A 21,676-nucleotide genomic window follows, 5' to 3' on the forward strand; every position below is an offset into this window, starting at 1 on the left:
TTACGACCTTGATGGGCTTGCTAGTATGGAACGTCAGGTTGGCGGGACGATCCTTGTTGCAGCTTCATTGAACTTCTTCGCTCCCTTTCCACACTTTGAAGCATGAGGGGAACTGACTGCCCAGACAACATCCCTTAGCAATAGACATCCCTAAAACTTATATAGCATTGCAAAGCCATACGGAGCCAATAAAATTTCATTGCAATAATGGTATATAGCTATTCATAGACAAAATTCAAATCACTCCTCACGAAAGCTCCCCCAACTAGTTCCTTCTCAACCCACCACGCCCATCATAAGTAATTGCTTTCTGGTAACAATGCCTTAACCCTTGCTACCTCCGGCCCATTAATGCTCACAATCCTCACTCCATGATCCTCCATCTCTCTCTTGCACACCTCCCATCCCCCAAGAGGGTCGATGCATTTCGTCCCCTCCTCCACCACGAAGCAGCGAAACCGTCTATCCGCCGCATCAACAGCAGTCCTCGTCACACAAAAGTCCCCCGCAACCCCAACGATGAAAATATCCGAAACACGATGCTCCCTTAACACCGCAGTGAGATCTGCATTCACCCCGCCTGTCTCCACACAGTTATTGTTCCCAAATATATCCGTGAACGCAGAGAACATCTCCATCCTCGCATCCATCCCCTTGCGGATATTCACGCTGATTTTGTCCGCTTCGATTTCGGGAATGATGCATGCGCCTGGCGTATTAGCGACGCAGTGTACTGGCCAGAGGCGTAGCGGCTTTGTTTCCGCCTCCCTACCGGCGGCGGTGTTTTTCAGGGTAGTGGTAGATTGGAAGGGGATGTTATTGGGGGCCGGCTGATTGGTAGCGAAGGAGACGTGTGATGTTGGGTGGAAGTCCTGAGTGGAGATTTTGACGACAAAGCCGGGGAGGGCAAGGAGGGGATTTATAACGGGGGCGAGGGTGCGGGCTCCATCGACGGCTAGGCTGCCATTCTGACAAATGAGGTTTTTGTTAGTGATAATGCTTATTGGAACACATATGGGAGCGCTAAGAGGCTGAGTAGGTTAACACGAGAACTGTGTTGAGGGGGGAATACCTACGGGCGGGCAAAAGTCCTCCTGCATATCTACCACGATCAACGCGGGGCGAAATGGAGCTGGTGTAGCCTCATCGAGATTATCGCCACTCGAAGCCATGGTGAGAATGGCCCGATATGGGCCTTTTTCAATTCAAATGGTATTACCACATTGAATGGTAATTAGAGGATTGGGTTGCCTCTTGACCGTGTGGGGTGACTGTACTTGCTCGTTTTTTTTCAACTACTATTTATTTATTGCCGGATCGGTCCCACGTGAGTGGGTCTTCGCCATGACATCATGGCGATGGATGTGAACCTCGATCAGAAAAAAAAAAGATTGGATCCTAAAATGCTACCGATATTGCCTTCTTACGGGAGGACGCTGCAAATTACATGTCTTACTATATACAAAACCCGTATGTTAAGATCAACTCGATCAAAGCTTCGCAATTGCTGCGGCATCATCACCGAAAACAATCCGTTTATCCCAGGCAGCTTCAACTTCCCAGGAACTATATGTGGCCTGTTCTTTCAATACAAAGCGTCTTGCAATTTCTCTCGCGATAGGGTCGTTATCTCGCGCCGCATCCAAAATCAGCAACAGCCCGCAAACTACGCTTTCGAGCCCGACAAGGAGATCCCGTCCTTCCCACCTCAATTGTTCTTTATCTTTGGTTTCGGTGGATTTCTGCCACTGCTCCCAGGTTCTCTGTATTGTGTTAGCTTCTTCCTTGAATGAATTCTTGCGCGCAATCACCAAACCGCTCGCGACCCATAGTCCCACAGCCGCCAAGGTCGCCGGGCCTTGTCGAGATTTCATCACACGAACCAGGTCGTCCGCCATGATATCAGTAGTCCCTTCCCATATGCTGAGAACACATACGTCACGGAAAATTCTCGCAACGTTGAATACAGGATCCTCATTCTCAAGATAACCGACTCCACCTAGGTTCTCCATGCACGCACGAACTCCATTGATAGATCTAAGCGCTGTTTGAGCTTTGCCCATGGGGGTAAGGAGACGGAGCAAAGCACCGGATTGCTCAGCGTTGGTTGGGAGGATAGAAGCCTGCGTTGCTTGCGTGAGACGGCTGTCTTGCCCTTCAGAGATACCCAACAATGAGGCCACGAAATGGGCAAGATGGAGCAGGCCCCGATACATCACATGCTCCCGAGCAAGCGCTCTCACGTGTGCAGGCAGTTCGGTGAGGAGTCTGCCGCCCGCGATCCTCACCTTCGCATATGCTCTGGAGATTGCCAACCCTCTCCCCCAGCCACCCACAGCTCCACTCATATTATGAACTCTGGTGATATTGAGAATGGTTGAAATTTCCCTGACTCCATCGCCTTCCTTACCTATCAGATATCCCCTCATTCCTTTCAGTTCTAGTTCTGCGGTTGGGAGGGCTTTTGTGCCGAGCTTATTCTTCAATCGCTGAATTCTCACGCCGTTGAGCTCCGTCTCGCCTTCAGCTCCCCTTGCAACTCTTCTGCGCAAAGGAGCATAGAAAGCGCTAATCTGGCCATCTGGCCCTGTTCTGGCAAGCATAATCGTCATGTTAGCGTCGGTGGCGGATGAAAACCACTTGAAACCATCGAGCTGCCATGGTCCAAGAGGACATCCAAGTTCATCAACCCCTTTACTCGCGTTTTGCTCTTCTGTAGAAAGTTTCCTAGCCACCGTCTCAGTCCCACGAACATCGCTCCCTCCCTTCCGTTCTGTCATCCATTGGCCGCTGGTCCATGCAACACTGGGATCTCGACTAATTAGTCTATTTCTAGCTTCTGTAAATATAGACCCATTCGCACCATTCAGATGCCGCCCAAGCAATTTGGCAGCACCATCGGTCATAGCACCCGGGCATGTAACCAGAGCGGCACTGGAAGTCCAAAGATGGAGTTTGATGAATTGATACGCTCGGTTATTCCACGGCGAGCCTCGAGCATTGGCATATGCTATTCCCACCATTCCCTCCTCAATTCCTCTATACTGTAGTTTGCGCCACCCTTCACTTGTGACTAGGGGGTCCTGTTTATTCTCCGTACCAAACGTAGAGAGCGGCCGAAGGTACGGCTGGTTCTTCTCGGCGTCCGCCGCATAGGCCATATGAGATCTCGACAGCACAAGACGAGAAAATCGAGAAAGGTCTTCATCTATGCTGGAGGGTATAGGGGATGGAAGGTACAAGGAGATGATCCGGCGAAAGGCAGCATCTTCAACATACTGAGGGGGGATGGTTGGAGGGGTTTGGAAGAAACCCTTGGTTGCGCTGGACGCTTCCATTTTAGCGTCGGTTAAGAATCAGTACTGGTATTCTTGGTTTGTCCGTCATAAGATCTGTCCATATAAGTAGGAAAAAGTTGAAGTCTTCGAGAGATGGAAAAGCATGGACAGGGATGATATACATGGCCCGCTATCCGATGAATGAGGAGTGGTTGGTTAGTCTTGAGCCTCGGCAAGATGGTCGACCAGCCACCCTCCACTGTAGTCTATCCGCTGGATTTAACAGATGGTGTTGAGCTGGATGAGCTGGGTATTTGACTGCGAATTTTGCCAAGGTCTAACATGACGGAGGCACCACACTTTACGCTGTACTAGTTCTAGGGATGAGTGTTACGAGTATCATCACATTGGACAGTGCATCTCACTAACAGTGTCTGTCAAATTGCCAATCCAGCTCGCTAGCTTCAGAGTGAGATTGGGACAGATTGACGGTAAACTTCGATTCCGCCTTTGAATCAGTTAAAACCCAATCCGAACGAGCACGACCTGAAAACACCCGAAAAAGCTCAAGCTCGGAAATGACCAGAGCAGTTCAGACATGCTGCCGAATCTTTGAGGGATCGTGTACGAGATTCAACATCGAAGGCGAGATTGGTTCCAAATTTCTCTCACCAGGGCGCTCAGCTAAGGACCACAAGGGCAACTAATAAGGCCTGATGCAGCAAATCTATGGAGTTGAATTAATGCCAATCGGAAGGAAGGTAGTGGTCTTCTGCCTCCGATGGCTTCTGGAGGCAAACCCGTTCAGGCTCGGTGACCGAAGCCAGCAAGATATCACTCCAGTGGTCCGGTGGAGACAACTAAATGATTGAAACAAGGGTTTTCTGCGAAAAATACCGGGAGAGGGTATTGCTTCTTTGTCCATATTCGCATTTTTACAGTGATTTTTGCAAGCAGACCCCTCCTGCATCCTCAGCCCTTCAAATCTTGAACATTGCTCGCTTCCCTCTCTAAAAATCCAAATCGAACTATTTGATGACGCGGCACTAGTTGAGAAAGGACAAAGAACGTTATTCCTCCGCCGATACTCCATATGAGAAAGGTTGTCCGACGAGGATGGGTTGATTCTCATATGTATTCACGAGGGCCGAATTTACAACTTCTTATCACCTCAACTTCCGATGGATTTCCACTGGACCTTTTAAACCCTGTACAGCTCTTCTGTCGCTGATGAAAAGTTTATGAAACAGGGAGATCCCGCAGGTTTTTTAACTAACTAACCATGCCTAGCACATGTAAGAAACCCGCACTAAGGTGCCAGCGCTATACCGAAGCAGGTAATTAGTGCTAGGCTAGACATCAATGTAGAGGTGTAGGTTATATCTAGATATTGTACACAGACTCTGTACAACTGGAGTAAATAGAAATAATACATACTATGTACCTTCCTCTCAAAAAAGAAAAAGAAAAGAAAGGAAAAAAATATTGTATATACTGAAGAAAAAGAGCTAATTAAGAATTATAGAAGCAGCAAGATATTGAATTAGCTGTGAACAGCTGCTGCTTAGAGAGATCTCTCATCCACTGTTGAGAGTCATTCTTATTATCATTTACAATCTCTATCATCTTCACCTCTTCCTTATCTTATCTAAAGCAGTGAATAAAATGATCATATCATTTGTAGTTACTACAAGCTTCATCAAAGTGATCAGACAGATAATAATATTCTGAGAATGACTGAAGATTTGAATAAATGAAACAGTCTGGTACAGATATATTGAATAATCAATTTGAAAGCAATTTAGACTGGTATAAATACACGGCCAATTTGAAAGCAATTTAGGGGGCCATGGGGAGAGCGGAACGCGTGAATTCTCCAAACCGTGGTATCAACAAGGACACGAAACAAACACGGCAGTTGGGTTAACGATTGCACCTAGGAATAACAGGCACGGAAACAGGCAGCAGGGAATCAACTTAAAAATGGGTATCGAAAACTCCACGCGCAGGATAAACAGACACAGGCAGACCAACAAGGGACCACCTCAGGTAAAGCGAAAACCTCACACTCCACCAAAACGAATACTTTCCTTGGACGCCTCCCTTCGGTCTAACACATTACTATTTCCCCATCAGGATCGATGTATCTGTCCACGATTATATCCCCCCAAACGTCATCACCCTGACCCTGCAAAAATTTTGCTGGCACACTCTTATAACAGATGGAATCTAGGCAGCCCTTCTGGCCAAATATTATTCCTGACCGAGTATTGGGGATAGCACTTCTGTCAACGACAAGAGCAACAGTGCAAAGACGGATGTAATTATTGGTAAACTCAATGTGAGCGGTACACTGCACCCGACAACCCAAACCCCCTTCTAGCCGATAAGGATTATGTATAGGATCGTTTTCCAGATAATCGCGAAATCCTGCAGACAATACGTCCGCTGAAATGATGGTTTGTTGGGCGCCAGTATTAAACAGCATTACAGCTTTTTCGAACGTCTCTACCTTGGAACTATCGTCTACACCTTCGAGGATCACCTTCGCAGTTATTGTGGCTAAATTTTGCGATTCAAGAGCCGCTGGGATCACAACTGGATATGGTTCTTTGTACGGCAGGAAAGGCTGGGCATTCTCTTTCGCACGCTGTTTCATTTGTGGCGATGGTAGAGTGGGTAGGGGGACTTGGTTCGTGTCATATTGAAGTCGAATGGGCTTGGTAAGGCTCGTGCTGGCGTCGAATGATGCCTGTGCCTGTACTTGTTGAAGAGCTTGGTTCCTGAGATCACGTTTCCTTAGGGCGGGGATTGGGGGGTCGATGGATATCTTTCTGTCCAATCCAGTAAGACTCCCGGAAACCGTTTCAAGGCATTTCTGCCAAGTTGTTTCATACGGGGTGGACACTTTAAGATCCGGCAAAGCAGTGTTAATGGCCTTTCCCACATGGGAAAGGAGATGGAAAGGGTGAAACGTGACTACTCTCGTTGTAGCCTGCAGAATGTTAGTTTTTCTATCCTTCAGTAATTGGAATGGGATGATTGCAAACATCTTCAGTTGGCTTAGAGTCTGTTGCAAGGTTGTTCATTTTGGCGTCGCGCCAGTATGAGTTATCGATGGAATAACCTTGAATCGTTAAGGCCCACACACTTGCAGTTCAAGCAGACGAGACTCTGATCGTTGTTTGTCATGGGTTATGAGGTTTGTGGGATGGACGGCGCCTGCCTATTTTAGAGGTCCTGTGCACGCCACACTTGGTAGATTAGCTTTTCCTACCTTTGGTAATGGCAAGTGAGGACGCCAATATCAGTAAATACCTCTTTTAGAGAAGGCAATTATCTCTTCACCTTAAATCAAGTTTATTTAACGTATTATTAAAACCTAGCAGGAAAGAAGAGTTAGATGAAGATATCACCGCGGGCAAGGAACAATGAGAGGCCTAGACCCTACGCAGGAGCAACCTCCCTAGTTCGACACTGTTCCCACCATAGTTAGGCCGACTGCATGAAGCGACGCAGGTGATGCATGTTATTGCCACGAGGATCCCACCGCTGGATGGAAGCAGAACGATAACAAAAAAAGAAAAGAAGTAGCGTGAGTGTGAGTGTACGCCAACAACGAGCAACAACCGGAAAGGAAAAAAACGAACACTAGAAAGAGAAGAAATTTCGATAGAACATAGACAGCGACTTAGGATCCATGGTATGGCATAAACTTACTTTCGCTTTCGTGATTATTCAGGGAGACTCTCAAATGCCCTTTAATGAAATGCACCACGATCAAGGAAGCTATGGTATGGATATATATCGTTTGAGGGTTGTTAAAGCAGCTTCACGATAAATTTCGGCAGCTTCCCGTGCGTCCCAAAGAAATGCGGATGTAGCTCACTACCTGTCAGTTTTAGCAGCAATTAAAAGAGACAGTGGCATGGGTGTAGCTACGTGGAATCTAGAATGAACCCACTGTAATGCTTCGAGAACTCGTCACGGTGCTAGTCTGCTGGTGATGCTGGTTGTTGTTGTTGTTGTTGTTGTTGTTGTTGTTGTGTTGTTGCTAGAGATGAAGTTGTCCACATATGCGAGGGGAAACGACCCCGAGCTCGGTTGCCCAACCTGGGAGGAGGCTGATTCCATTTTGGGTAATTGTCACCTCAGCCCATCCCTCCGTATCAAACCGAATAAGGTTCGAATTGGATACAAGATAGGATAGCAATGAAAATAACTTAATCTCTGACTAACTATCTACTAACATAGTCTATCCGTAAGCAGGTCACAAGCAGGCCACTTTTTCTCATATTTCATAATAACAATTTCATTATCAAATATATTTATTATACAGAGTCATTCAATAGAAGAAAACCTTCTTTTAATTATTCAAGTATATAAATAACTTCAAAATTGTCTAATGTTTTTTATATTATTTTTGATTATTGAATATAAAACTGTATTAGTATAATATATATTGATACTTCTTCAAAGAATTAAAAACTTAGTTTTATTGAAGAAGAATCTCTTATTCAATAAATTCTAACTACAAGTAAATAAAGATAATTATTTTAAATTAAAACTGTATAAAATATTATTGGTTTTTTTTATTTATCAACTATAACTTTATATAAGAGTTGATAACAGTGTGAAAAGTGAATAGTCTTCTCACTGTTGCACAATCTTTAATATTCTTTTATTTCAATTTCTCTTCTATAAGAATTCTATTTATGCAATCTCTTCTTCTGATCTCTTTTCTCTTTCTTTTTAATCAATTTATAACCTGTATTAGAATAGTGCTTAGTCTGTTTGTACGCCTGTTGCAGATAGTGTACTATGTAGATGGTACAAATGATACAATCCGCAACATTGGTTTAATTAGTAGCACACCATTACAAGAAATTTATATCTCAATCTGTGATAGAATCTACTGCTTCTAATAAGTATATAGTCTATAGACAATCTTTATATTATAGATAGAAGTGATGGTAGTTATTAATTGATCATGATATTCAGAAGAATTCCATTATGATGTGAATTCCATTGCAGTTGTATTTTACACATGGCCCGTTTGGTCGGGTGTTGGTCAGGTCATATCTGGTCATCGGGAAGGGATCCTCCCGACTCCCTGACCAGCCCTAATTTCGGACTTTATTTTCAGCCCCATCTTTCAACCCTGCCGCGTAGTTAGTTAGCATTATATATAAAAGATGAAATAGATACTAGCTAGATATCTCATTTTGTCCCGGCTGGCCATTGATGTCTTTTTCTTTTGTCATCTGCCGCATATTATTTTCGTCCAACTCACGTCCAATTTTTCGCCATGTCCTGGTCCACTATTGGGACCTTCGGTGTGCTCGCTTTTGTAGCAGCCGTCACACTCAATCTTGTCTACCAACTGCTCTTTCGCTTTCTGAATAAGACTAGGCCACCGTTGGTCTTTCACTGGATCCCGTTCCTGGGAAGTACAATCCGCTATGGAACCGACCCGTACAAGTTTTTCTTCTCCTGTCGTCAGAAGGTAAGCGAGCAGGAAAGAAATTCCCGTTCTCAGTGATTCTGTCGTATGATGGCTAATAGGAGGCATCGCGATTGTTCCAGCACGGCGACATCTTCACCTTTGTGCTTCTGGGGCGTCCTACCACTGTCTACCTAGGCATAAAGGGCAACGAGTTCATCCTTAATGGCAAGCTGAAAGACGTGAACGCTGAAGAGGTGTACGGCCCCTTGACCACTCCGGTGTTTGGACCGGATGTGGTCTATGATTGCCCCAATTCAAAGCTCATCGAGCAGAAGAAGTTCATCAAGTATGGCCTCACTCAGGCGGCGCTGGAGTCCCACGTGCCATTGATTGAGAAGGAGGTCATGGATTATCTCGACTCCTCGCCCAATTTCCTCGGAGCCTCAGGCGAGGTGGATATTTCGGCCGTCATGGCAGAGATCACCATATTCACTGCGGGGAGTGCCCTCCAGGGAGAAGAAGTGAGATCCAAACTCAACGCTGAATTTGCTGTTCTCTGCCATGATCTGGACAAGGGATTCAGCCCGATTAATTTCATGCTTCCCTGGGCGCCCTTACCACATAACAAGAAACGCGATGCCGCCCATACTCTGATGCACGCCATCTACCTCGATATCATTGAGAAACGGCGACGTGCCGCGAGAAACGCCAACGGCTCACAAACGCAGGATATGATTGAGAATCTGATGCAGTGCACTTACAAGAACGGCCAGAGATTGCCGGACAAGGAGATTGCAAATATCATGATCTCCCTGCTGATGGCCGGCCAGCATTCATCATCGACAACCAGCTCTTGGATCATGTTGCACCTAGCCTCCGAGCCTGCGGTCGTCGAGCAGCTCTACCAAGAGCAGCTGGACAACCTGCCGCGCACTGGTCCCAATGGCAGTCTGGGTCCCCTTCAATACGGTGACCTCGACCGCCTCCCGCTACATCGGAATGTGATCAAAGAGACACTCCGTCTCCACACATCCATCCACTCCCTCCTACGCAAAGTTATGAACCCAATGCCAGTCGCCGGCACACCCTACGTGATCCCACCCTCGCACGTCGTGCTCTCCGCGCCAGGCGTCACTGCCCTAAGTGATGAATATTTCCCCAATCCCACGATGTGGGATCCCAATCGCTGGGAAACTCAGGAACCCAAGGTGGACGAGAAGGAGGACATGGTCGATTATGGGTACGGCGTCATATCCAAGGGTACCTCCAGTCCATATCTCCCCTTCGGGGCAGGGCGTCACCGCTGCATCGGAGAGAAGTTCGCCTATGTCAACCTAACGGTCATCGTGGCCATAATGGTGCGGCATCTGCAGTTTTCCAACATTGGCGGAAAGACCGGTGTGCCTCGCACGGACTATTCATCGATGTTTTCGGAGCCTATGAAACCCGCGCGGATTAACTGGAAGCGACGGACTGCAAAATCGGGTTAGTTTGTAATGTTGTGAATTTTACATCGTTCTCTGGTATGAATTCTCAGTTTACGAGATCGGAAAGTGAAGGGGGAACATACAACTAATATATTGAATGGGCATTGTTGTTGCTTTTCTCTTTGGGGGACAATGCCGCACTTATGATTTCCTTGATGTCAGGCTTAATATTGACCAGGTCAAAACAGCCAGGTATGCATGGAACCAGGGGAAATTATCCGCAAAGGTCGAAGTTCCATACGGAGAGGATTCGATACCACGGGAGTTCGCTCTCGATTGGAGAGCTTGTATTAGGATTCAGAGGATGAGTTTTGTATGAAAAGCTCAGGCGTTTCATTTAGAGCTGGATGGATATGTAGAATAATAATGTACCTTCAGCCAACGACGTGCGTTATAGAGGTTATCAGCTATTACTCAGCTACAACACTCAGGTAATCCCAAATCTTCATATGTTATCAATATCCACTCACGTAGATATATGTCGAGCATACAATATGCTGCGCAAAGGCATGCTGGAGTAATTATTAGTATGCAGGTTGGACGACTTGGGAGAAATTGATGACTAAGCCGGCTTTCACAACAGCTTTCCTAAAACTTCCAACTTCACCGAAATATTTCCAAACAACTAAAAACAGGCTCAAAGAGACAGGATTCTTCTAAGGAAGCTTACAGCCACCCGGCTGTCTGCAGAGTATGAGCAATTCTATTAAGGTATGTCGTGAAGTCCCAATTCTGTACGCTTTAATGCTGCGCGTCCGGCCTCTTTCCCCCAAAAATGATGAATCTTCTTATTGGAGCTGTCCTATTCTCACATATGAGGATACACTTAAAATACGCAAAATATACATATCAATCTGAATTCCCACTATCGAAGTTGTGCATACCCATTCCGTGAGTTAGTTGGAATATGTTGATTCACACTGCTGACTGCAAGCTTCCTAGCGAGTTCATCTCATCAGTAATCGGACCACTCATCCTCCCTTTTCGGCAATCTCGTGCTACAAAATCATATATACTATACATCTGAGTTCTCGACAGTTTTTTTTGGACTTTACTATACAAGAAACAGGTCAGGGGACCCCGCAACAGCAGACAAATAAACCAGCAACATGAGTGCGGACCCTCGACTTGCTCGAACAACAAGTTCAACTCCACCACCTCCCCCGCCTCCCCCTCCACCACAAGAGCCTTCTGCTTCAACGCCTCCGACAGGACTGGATGGCACCGCCGATGACTCACCAACACCACCCCCCCCTCACCCGTCATCTACCTCCTATAAACTTAAATTCTGCACTGTATGCGCGGCCAACCAAAATCGTTCAATGGAGGCGCACAACCGCCTCTCCGCACCCCCTTCCTCATATCCAGTAATCTCATTTGGCACCGGATCCCTTGTCCGACTCCCAGGCCCATCCATCGCACAACCTAACGTCTATAACTTCAACACTGTATCTTACGCTCAAATGTACGACGAATTATTGCAAAAAGACCCCAGGTTATACCGGAATAATGGCGTTCTGCCCATGCTCGAGCGAAACAAAAGCGTGAAATGGGGCCCGGAACGGTTCCAAGAATGGGTGCCTGGCATGCCACGGCTGGACCATGTGTCGAGAGGGGACAAGGGTGCGCTGGGTACGGAGGGCGGCTTGGTCGATGCTATCATTACCTGCGAGGAACGATGTTGGGATGCTGTGGTTGATGACTTGATGAACCGCGGTGCACCCTTGAATCGCCCGGTGCACGTATTCAATGTCGACATTCGCGATAATCACGAGGAAGCGTTGGTTGGTTCCAAAGCGATTCTCGACCTGGCTGATAGGCTCAATAGTGCGGCGGACCAGGAGCGGAGGATTAATGGGACGAATGGTTGGGATCAGGGGACCGGTGAAGCTAGGAGATGTTTCGATGACCAGGTTCCTGAGATACTAGCCAAGTGGCAGGAGAAGTGGCCGAATCTTCCGGCACTATGGACTCTTTCTTGGTTTTGACCCCTGGCTAGGAAACTCTTGATGCGCAGGGTACTTGTATAATTTCACGTACAACGCGCGTGTATGTTTTGTTTTATAACTATTCCTTTTGCGAAGCGTGGCGTTGGGGTTACATCTGATTTACATTGTCATATAGCACTTCACGCCTATCTGAATGGCAGTGCGTTACTTTTCGCGCAGAGCTTCTCCATGTTTTCCATGCTTAGTCTCTGCCTTGTTTTCGCAAGCCAGATGGCTAACCAATATGAGCCTTCATTTGGAGGAGAGTTTGGCCGCATAAGGGGAAAGGGAAGACTGGGAACAGAATGGGACATAGACCTCATAGTAGCTGACTTGAAATCATTTTCACGCCATGTAGGTAAAGTCAGTCTATACAGTCGTTCAGCTGTAGCCTGGTTGAAGTTGCCACTGCTGGTTACATAATGTAGTATGGATGGTCCTCATATGTAAAACCCCAGGTCGGGTTTTCAACCGACCCAAGTTTAGAGTTATTCCAGTGAAAATAGGTATCTGACGCTCCTTGTACAGCGGCCCGCGAGATGACCCATTCCTGACCGCGATAGTCAGAAATTGATTTCAGCTTTTGGAATGCAATGTTGGAATCACAACGGATGAAAAAATATCAGCCTGGAGGCTCCTCTTGCGGTATACTCTGCAACAGATTCGCATCATCATCACCATCATCATTATTCTTGATCGGCGTATTCATCCCGCTCATCAGCGCGGCCTGACGCTCTCGATACCATCTGGCCAAATAACTCCTCCTCTGTGCCTGTGTCATGCTCTCAACAACTAGGGCAAACTCGGTCGGGTTATCAAATCCAAACCGCTTAGACATACTGCAAAACTGGCGCCTCTTTACATCCTCAGGTGGGTGATATTTAAACAGAACATGCTTTCTACCATATTTAGCGTCAAGGGGCAAAGTAAGGTCATCTTGAGAGGCTTCGAAGACCTGCTCCTCACCAAAGCTGGTCCCATCAATTGCCATCTCAGCACGACGACTAAGGCGTTCCTCGATTTTTGACGATCCAATGACTTCAGAGTTCTCATGTGTATATTCAACGCCCGCTCGGACTAATATGGCTTGGATTGGGTCATGTTTTGCTGGGACAGCATTTTTGGTATTGTTATTCGTTGCAGGATCCTCACCCCGGATCATAGCCGCTAGTTGACTCATTGCACCGTCCTCCTCCTCACCTTTGGGTGAAGGCAAGGGTTGTTCATCAAGTCCATCCTTGGTGTCCTCCAACTCGATATCGACAATTTTAACGCCGACCTTGCTTTCTGCCACGTTTGTCTTATTGACGATGTCTCTTAGGACAATGCTGTCACCTTGATACTGGAACATGTTAGAGAGCCCAAATATCTCGCCGTTCCTGTCCTTCTTCTCCTGGACTCCTTTGAAGTACCGCCGTTCAGTGCTGGCCGTGTACCCGATGTTTGCTTGTTGTTGCTTGTATATTTGGCGGGCATAAACAATTTCCTCAATCGTGCCCGCAGAGACTAACCGGAAAACCTCCACATCCCTAGCTTGCCCAATACGATATGCACGGTCCTGTGCCTGGAGGTCATACGCGGGATTCCAATTTGGGTCGACAACAACGACTTTGTTGGCAGAGGTAATGTTTAGGCCTACTCCACCAGCCCGGGTAGAGATCAGAAATACAAATTCCCGAATATCGGCGTTGAAATGGTCAACGACTTTTGCTCTGTCCTCGTAGCTCATAGCACCATCCAAATAACTGACATTATAGCTGGTATGCTTGAAAAGCATCTGAAGCATTTTAAGCAGTCGAACGCTATGGGAAAAGACAAGGACCTTGTCACCATTGCCATGCCACCACCTGAGAAGCTTCTTCAGCACCCTCCACTTTCCGCAAAACTCGTGGTTTGCGTAGTTAAGGATCGAATCTCTAGTAGCATATAACTGTCGCCACTGGTCCGGTAGAGCGATCTGAAGCATCTCCAGGTCTTTGTCTTGCTTCTCTGTTGGATCTTGTGATTGCGGAATAAGAATTGCGAGGTGGTTACTGAGCTTTTGCAAGTTCGAAATTGCTGGAAAGACATAACTTTGCCACTTCCCACCTTGAGGTAAGTGCATACGACAACACCAGCCAGACTTCTTGCCTGATCCGCAGTGACACTTGTCGGATGAAGTTTTAATATACTCAATGATATCACTATCCAAAACCCTCTCGTATGCGTCAGCTTGGGTAGGCGTGAGGGGACAAAATACAACTCGATCACTCTTCTTCGGTAATTGGTCTGCGATAAGCGTTTTCATGCGCCTGAGGAAGAAAGGGGGTAGCAGGTTCTCAACAAGCTTCCTTGCAGTTTTCCTCGCTTTGCTAAGCTGGTATACTGTTGCATCATGGGACTGTCCTAATTTCAACGGCTCGCAAATCGTGGATTTCCACGTGGACACCGGGCCAAATTTCCCGGGGTTGGTCCAGTTGAGCAGTGTCCAGAGCTCTTCGTATTTGTTCTGGATTGCTGTGCCAGTAAGGCCAATCCGGCAAAGAGCGTTGATTTCGTTCATCGACTGGGCGGTTTCCGATTTCCTTTCCTTGAAAATATGGCACTCATCTGCAACAATACAGTCCCATTCAACCATGTTCAGAGCGTCTTTATTGAGCACGTATGTTTTGTAGGTTGTGAGCATGATCTCCAGTCTTCCGGCGGCGGCAGATTGCAAAGCCTCCTCCTTCCCAGCACCATGATATACCTCAATATGCCACCACCCCCATCGATCCAATTCCGATCTCCAGTTTTGCAAAAGGGTCCCGGGACAAATAATCAGAGTTCTAGGATACCAAACTCTGTCTCCCCTCCGCCTCATCTTCCGCATACGTTTAGCATCCCGCTCATCTCCTGTTTTCCCATATGCTGCAGTCAAGAACGCTATAATTTGCACTGTTTTTCCTAAGCCCATGTCATCTCCAAGGATCCCTCCCTTTTGGTAAACAAATAATTCATGTAGAAATTCAACCCCCTGGACTTGATAATCCCGTAGCCATTGTGCAATCGGAGCTGGAATCAAGCCCAGAGAATAAGGGAGTTGTATGTCTTCATACTTCCGCGACGGAGTGGCGTTCTGAAAATTCGGCTTCTCGCTCAGAGCCTCCAGGTTTTCGTCATCAGAGAACTCAACATCGTCAAAACTTGGGGGTAGCTTCAATCCTGCCTCTTTCAGAAAGGTTATTTTCTTGTCAAATGTTGAGCGGCGGTTTTGAATATAACTCGGGAGCATGTATTCCATCATATCGTCATCAGAAGATAATTCTCCGTACTCCCTTAATTGCCGCTGACGTTTGCGGGATGTATTAGCTCCCGTTCTGTTTGGCCGCTTGCCGACAATAGGATTTCCAGATGCGCCTTTAGTTTTGCGTGTTCTGGCGGCGGCTCTCTTGCGCTTGAGTTGCCTTCTATTTTTGAATTTCTCATAGGTGGCTGCGCCATCGTTGAAACCAGCTACATCATCAAATTCCTCGTCTGAAACCGGTATCACCTCCTGCGTTATGCGTCCAGAAGTCCGCTCTGAGTTGCGGGCCAGCTTCAAATGTTCTGGCAATAAAGGCCTTCCTATAATTTATCCCTATTAGCTTCATAAGACCGACGCGAATAATACAGGTATCATACCTCCGATTCCATCGTTCTCACTCTGGTACCGCGCTCTCTTGGGTGCTGCTCTTGGGTAGCACAAATCATCGTCGCTCACATCATCATCACTTTGAGTTGTGGCATCGGAGTTCTCCAACTCCCACTGGGAGACCATCCTCAGGTAGTTCCCACAAGCAATTCCACACGTTGATATTTTACGATGTTTGAGGCATGATGCGGGGAGATATTTTAAAGCGCGAGGCAAGTCGCGAGAGTTTCGCGAGTCACATGATCAGAAGGACAAAATAAAAATTTCCTAAACAGGTAAAAAGCTTGATTAGTTACAAAGATTTATTTCTTTTCCTCAAGCTGGGGATATCAAAGATTGCGTGGAATCAGCAATGAGTTCCATTTTTACACCCTAATTGCCCAGGAGGAAGAATTGATTTTTCTGCCAATTTGACATCTTCGATCTCCATCTATTGACTTGTTCCCGTTGAATTCCTTAGTATAAAAATCCGCATCTATTAGAACGACCCCCACCATTCGTAGCATACCGACTTTTCTTTCCTCACGAGGAAATATACACCTGTATCTCGGCGCTTTATGACATCGACTAGCAGGCTATCTACTAGGCTATGTTCATACCAGCAGTTACTCAGTGATCAGATCGTCAAAAGGCCTTCAGGCCCAGTTCTGGAGGATTACACAAGTCATCCTTCGAAATGCCCCTCGACACCTCAACAACATACCGCCTTACCAGGCTTCGGCTTGACGGCAGGCGTTGGAATGAACTCCGCTTAATGCAGGCCCAGATCTCTACGAACCCTGCCAGCTCTGGATCATCATACCTCTCAATGGGCAATACAGTGGTTATCTGCATGGTTCATGGTCCAGCAGAAGGCCGACGATCCGAAGCAACGGGCCCCGCTCGTGAGGGGGCTGTTGTATCCGTTGCCGTTAATGTTGCAGGCTTTTCCGGCGTTGACAGGAAAAAGAAGAGTGCAACTGGTGGCGGAGGCGATAGGTTCGTTAGTTTACATCCTTTCTTCCAACGTTGCATGGGCTGTTGTTGTTGTTGCACATAGAACAATTTCTGATCCAAAGCTTCAGACAAGCATCTACAGATCTAGCCTTCGCCCTCCGTGATGCCTTTCAGCCACATCTCCACACCCACATATATCCGCATAGCACAATATCCCTCCATGTTTCTGTCCTATCGTCCGACGGCTCCCTCTTCGCAGCATGCATAAACGCATGCACTCTAGCACTGGTGGATGCTGGGATACCAATGCCGGGCCTTCTTTGCGCTTGCACCGTCGGAATGAGCGGAAGAGCATCCACGCCGGCCGAACCTGAACTTACTCGCGTGGGCGGCGGAATTAACGAAAGTTTGGATCCGCTTCTTGACATGTCCATGCCTGAAGAACAAGAACTTCCATTCATGACTGTCGCGAATACGAACCCTGCACCCACGGGCGACGATTCCATGGACGACCAAGAGGAGAACCAGATGCTGTCGATAGTCCAGATGGGGGCTGGCGTACATATTTCATATCTGGAAACTATGTTTGCAGTAGGGCTGGACGGGTGTAAACAGGTTAGGGAGATACTGAATGGCGTTGTGAAAGCAGCGGGACGGAAGGTGCTAGAAGGGGAGGGTGAAGTATTGACTGGTGTCGAACAATGAACAAAGCTGTTTGTGTCCCATCACCATTACCCCGTTCAGCAGTCATTGCACGTTACTACTTACCAGGCGAGCATTTGGCAAACACAACTTGCTGAAGTGCTGCCTTCCGGCCTATGGTGCTCGGGTGCTAGCCGAAACCAAGCAATCAAGAAATATCTACGTGGGAACTCGAAGAGACATCTTGAAAGAGCCGGGCCTCATTTGTTTTTTAGCCGTCTTGGCTACTTGCAGACCCAGACATTCGCGGGCGCTGATGTTATTTAAAATACAAGGCAAGGAGGGGAAGAAGGAAGCTGGCAAACCACCCACCACGCATCAGAAGATGCATGGAGCTCAGACAGACATCACCAATGTTACTACTAGCATTGAGCACTCACCAAAATACGAACCGCTTAGCATATAGTGCAGATGAATGACATGTCTCCACGGACAGACACGGCACATGCGTATGTTAAATTATTTTCTCAAGCCATCCTAGTAGTACATTTTCTACGTTCACCTGGTAGTAAACTCCCGTTCACCAGAAGGAGAAGAGGAAGAGGAAGAAGGAAAAGGAAATTGAAAATTGAAAATGAAAATGAAAACACCGCCACCGTTGAAGATATCCCAACACACCCGCCCATAACATAAAAGCTAAAGATCTACTTAAGGATGTATTCTACACCTACATCAGGGCGCATTTCGTCCCGCTGGTTCGTTGAGTTGAATTCTTCTGAGACTCCCTCCCATCCATTTATTTATTTCGACATACTATTCATTATTCATGGTAATAACAACAGAGAGAAAACTGAGTTACATGTACACGGCCAGCAAAAGTATTAGGTCAGGTTGAATTGCTGTTGAGATTACATTGGAGTGAACGAAATAACTTTGCAGTGGCCCTTTTTTTTCTTTTTTCCTTTTGTGTGCGGTTTTTTTTCTTTTTTTTCTGTTTTGGTTCTGGAGGGGTTTTTTTTTCTAGTTAATGAAAACAAGAGCCTAATTTTTTCCCTCCCACCAAAACGCTTCTCTGCAGCTAAAAACGAACATCTTCCCCACCTTCTGCCGCTTTCCGCCCCGCTACCTTAATTCTGTTACATGACATGACAAAGCAACTTCTCCCCTCCTTTTCCCGCGCCTTCCCCATCGCAGAACAAAAAAGAAGTTCTCTAAAAGAAAGCAAAGAAAAGAAGCAGAAGAAAAGCAATTTTTCATCTACACACCCTCCATGGGGAACAATCAATCTTCTTTTAAACCTGACCACAGTTGACGATCTTGGGCTTGATGGATGTTTTGATGGCCCCGGAGCTGCTGCCAGCGCTCTCGATGTCGCGAACAACATCCATGGACTGCTTCTGGTTGGGGCCGAGTCTTGTCGACGGGCACTCTACGACCTTGCCGAAGACGACATGTTTGCCATCAAGCCAGCTGGTCTTCGCGGTGGTGATGAAGAATTGGGAGCCGTTGCTGTTAAACGAAAAGGTAAAAGTAGGTTAGCTGATGGTTAGATGGAGGAGAGAGCTCAAGAGGTATATATAAGGACAGTGTAAGCAAGGCTTTTTGGGGTACATACGTGTTGGGCCCAGCATTGGCCATGGAAAGCATACCAGGGCCTTCATGGGTGCACTTGAAGTTCTCATCAGCGAACTTCTCGCCGTAGATCGATTTGCCACCAGTGCCCTGTTAAAACGAGACAGAAGCAAGCCGTTAGTTTTAAAGAACAGTCTCGCTTAGATATATATATATATCCTAGAAAAATACATGGATAAGAAAATAGATGATTCATACGTTGCCACGGGTGAAGTCACCACCCTGGAGCATGAAATCAGGGATGACACGGTGGAAGATGGAGTCCTTGTAGCCAAAGCCCTTCTCGCCAGTGCAGAGGGCACGGAAGTTCTCGGCGGTCTTGGGAACGACATCGCTAAAGAGTTCAAACTCAATTCGGCCAACGGTAGCTATATAGTAAGTCAGGTGAAGGTGGGGTTTAGTCAGCTAGCTAAACACGCAAACCTTGGAAGTGCAACCCTCGATTGAACCTCAAATGGTAGATGCAATTGATGGTATTCTTTGATGATAACGTTGGAAGGGGAGAGGGTGGGAGATGCTTGTGAGATGATGAATGGATACAGAATTGATGAAAATCGAAATTGGTGTTTGATACCAATTTCCTCCAGTAGTAGCCAACAGGAAACAATAAGGGACAAAAGGGACAAGAAGGCCAAGTGGAGGTAGGTATAGGTATAGGGAGGGGTCAACTACATACACTTGTTGGGCTGGGCCGGGTCGGCGTACTCGACCTCGAAGAAAGTTCTCGTCATGGCTGCTGCGGAAGCGTGAAAAGCACGGAGACGGGCGTTTGAGAAGGACTGGTTGGAGGCGTAGAGAGAGCGTAGGGGAGACGACGAAGACGAAGCGAGGGTGGAATAGGAGGAAGGCGAGGAGGAAGAACGGAGGAGGGAGGAGGCGAGCGAAGAAAAAGGACGAGGAGGGGAAGAGAGCAAGGTGGGGCAGCGGGCGAGGAGGGGCATGTTTGCGCGGTTTGCCTGGGCGGCAGGGCTCGGTACGGTACGGTACGGTGTTGGTACGGTGTTGGTACGGTACGGTACGGCTGGCGTGGTATTCTGAAACAGGTCAGCCCGCATCAGCAGCTCGTCACTGGACTTGCAGAGCACCAGTTGATAGATGCAACTATCATCCAACATACACAAATCCAAGAGTGAAAGAACAAAAAAGAAACAAACCGCTTATACCAAAGATATACTGCACTAGTTGTAAACAACAACACAGAAGCAGCAGCAGTCGACGAAGCAGAGAAATAAACCACAAAAACACGGCAGCTCAAAGCGCAAATACAGACGGGTGCAACTAATCTACGGGAGACAAGTTAGCCCACTGCTGCTATTCCTCACCCTTCCCTCCAAGTTTTCTCTTCGCTTCCAAGGTTTGCGTCGGCATTTTGCACTGGGTCAAAGATCCAGCTGCAGGGGACAGGCAGGACAAGAACACCCAGATGGTTTTTTATTTTTTCGTCATTCCATGCTCCACGTCCACACCAACGTCTGCTGCGGAGGGATCCTGTCCAATCCACGCCTCCCTTCCGTTTCAATGGCCTGTTGGTCGTTTTGGCTGTTGGGCGCATTGGAAAAGCTACCTTGGATTTGCTTTGCCCTCCCCTCTGACAAAGCTATGTGCCAAACACACAATTGTCGCGAGAGAACAGAAAGAGATGTGACGTGGAGGGGAATATATATATATATATATATATATATATACTTACATACAAAAATTACCTTGCGGCGGCTCGGAATTGATTGATGATGGTCCTGACAACGATACAAGGAAAAGTTTCTTGAAGGAAAAACCGAGCAGCTGGAGAATGGAGCAGGGTGCATGATAGGCGGTTGTCACCTGCCGTAGTGGAAAAGGGATGAGAGCCCCCTTTTTTTGCTTTTCTTTTTTTTCACGTTTTGGCACTTGCAATAAATTACGAGGTAAAAACCGGGTGATTACGATGGAGCAACAGCCTCCGACATCATGCATCGTCCAGGTTTACTGAAATGATGGAGCTGAGATAGTTAGCTAGTTAGCTAGTTAGCGAGGATAATATATATATATATATAACGTGATCTCATTTCTTCTCAGTTAAATCCATCAGATTCACCAATCCTTATCAACTCATGATTCGCAGAAGCATCGAACAATAACAGAGTGACTACCAGTACTAGTAACTAAAATCCAGTAAAGAATTTCACAGCACACGATTATCACAGGCTCAAAACTATATATATATAATATAGTATACAATTATTTATCACGAGGCATATAACATGACACATGCTTGCCAAATATATACTGAAAGGTAAGAAAGCGCGAAACAAACGGGTGCTGTGTATTGTGCCCACAAAAATCAGAGGGAGAAACACTGTCCTATTATACAGTACATCAAACGCAGAAGGTAGGCTCCCGGGACAAAACACCCTACTGCCACGAGACCTTTATAAAACAAGCAAATAAATAAATATTCGAGATGATATACAAGAAAAAAAAAAAAAATACCCGCTAGGTTATATGCAGAAAATGAACTCTCTCCAATGAATCAATATACATATATACGAAGAAGGTAGTGGTGATCAATATCTTGCCGTAGAAAGGAGAAATGAATCGGGAGGGAACCAGAAGCATATTGTTAACAGTCCATCAAA

The 21,676-nt window shown here is 46.6% G+C and overlaps 8 protein-coding genes across 8 annotated transcripts; 3 read left to right on the forward strand and 5 right to left on the reverse strand.

Annotated features, from left to right (window-relative positions):
• Positions 1–179: 179 nt before the first annotated feature.
• HCBG_00402 (nicotinamidase) lies at positions 180–1,215 on the reverse strand (the record flags this gene model as incomplete). Its single annotated transcript, XM_045427452.1, has 2 exons — positions 180–968; positions 1,077–1,215. 2 exons carry the CDS (start codon positions 1,170–1,172, stop codon positions 294–296), a joined length of 771 nt encoding a protein of 256 aa, XP_045291427.1.
• A 190-nt stretch (positions 1,216–1,405) lies between these two features.
• On the reverse strand, positions 1,406–3,338 carry HCBG_00403 (acyl-CoA dehydrogenase; the record flags this gene model as incomplete). The annotated part of the gene is made up of 1 exon (XM_045427453.1): positions 1,406–3,338. One exon carries the CDS (start codon positions 3,336–3,338, stop codon positions 1,491–1,493), a length of 1,848 nt encoding a protein of 615 aa, XP_045291428.1.
• Positions 3,339–5,388: 2,050 nt separating this feature from the next.
• HCBG_00404 (uncharacterized protein) lies at positions 5,389–6,367 on the reverse strand (the record flags this gene model as incomplete). The annotated part of the gene is made up of 2 exons (XM_045427454.1): positions 5,389–6,273; positions 6,329–6,367. 2 exons carry the CDS (start codon positions 6,365–6,367, stop codon positions 5,389–5,391), a joined length of 924 nt encoding a protein of 307 aa, XP_045291429.1.
• A 2,219-nt stretch (positions 6,368–8,586) lies between these two features.
• HCBG_00405 (cytochrome P450 sterol 14 alpha-demethylase) lies at positions 8,587–10,214 on the forward strand (the record flags this gene model as incomplete). Its single annotated transcript, XM_045427455.1, has 2 exons — positions 8,587–8,784; positions 8,865–10,214. 2 exons carry the CDS (start codon positions 8,587–8,589, stop codon positions 10,212–10,214), a joined length of 1,548 nt encoding a protein of 515 aa, XP_045291430.1.
• A 1,106-nt stretch (positions 10,215–11,320) lies between these two features.
• Positions 11,321–12,199, forward strand: HCBG_00406 (transcription/RNA-processing factor Ssu72; the record flags this gene model as incomplete). Its single annotated transcript, XM_045427456.1, has 1 exon — positions 11,321–12,199. The coding sequence occupies one exon, from the start codon at positions 11,321–11,323 to the stop codon at positions 12,197–12,199; it is 879 nt and encodes a 292-aa protein (XP_045291431.1).
• A 622-nt stretch (positions 12,200–12,821) lies between these two features.
• HCBG_00407 (CHR9/SNF2/SWI2) lies at positions 12,822–15,977 on the reverse strand (the record flags this gene model as incomplete). Its single annotated transcript, XM_045427457.1, has 2 exons — positions 12,822–15,784; positions 15,842–15,977. The coding sequence occupies 2 exons, from the start codon at positions 15,975–15,977 to the stop codon at positions 12,822–12,824; spliced, it is 3,099 nt and encodes a 1,032-aa protein (XP_045291432.1).
• Positions 15,978–16,527: 550 nt separating this feature from the next.
• HCBG_00408 (exonuclease) lies at positions 16,528–17,492 on the forward strand (the record flags this gene model as incomplete). Its single annotated transcript, XM_045427458.1, has 2 exons — positions 16,528–16,829; positions 16,916–17,492. 2 exons carry the CDS (start codon positions 16,528–16,530, stop codon positions 17,490–17,492), a joined length of 879 nt encoding a protein of 292 aa, XP_045291433.1.
• Positions 17,493–18,290: 798 nt separating this feature from the next.
• HCBG_00409 (peptidylprolyl isomerase) lies at positions 18,291–20,002 on the reverse strand (the record flags this gene model as incomplete). Its single annotated transcript, XM_045427459.1, has 4 exons — positions 18,291–18,938; positions 19,045–19,151; positions 19,260–19,429; positions 19,738–20,002. 4 exons carry the CDS (start codon positions 20,000–20,002, stop codon positions 18,722–18,724), a joined length of 759 nt encoding a protein of 252 aa, XP_045291434.1.
• Positions 20,003–21,676: the final 1,674 nt, after the last annotated feature.

The sequence above is a fragment of the Histoplasma capsulatum genome, assembly GCF_000150115.1.
Source record: "Histoplasma capsulatum G186AR genomic scaffold supercont2.1, whole genome shotgun sequence".
Lineage (NCBI taxonomy): Eukaryota > Fungi > Ascomycota > Eurotiomycetes > Onygenales > Ajellomycetaceae > Histoplasma > Histoplasma capsulatum.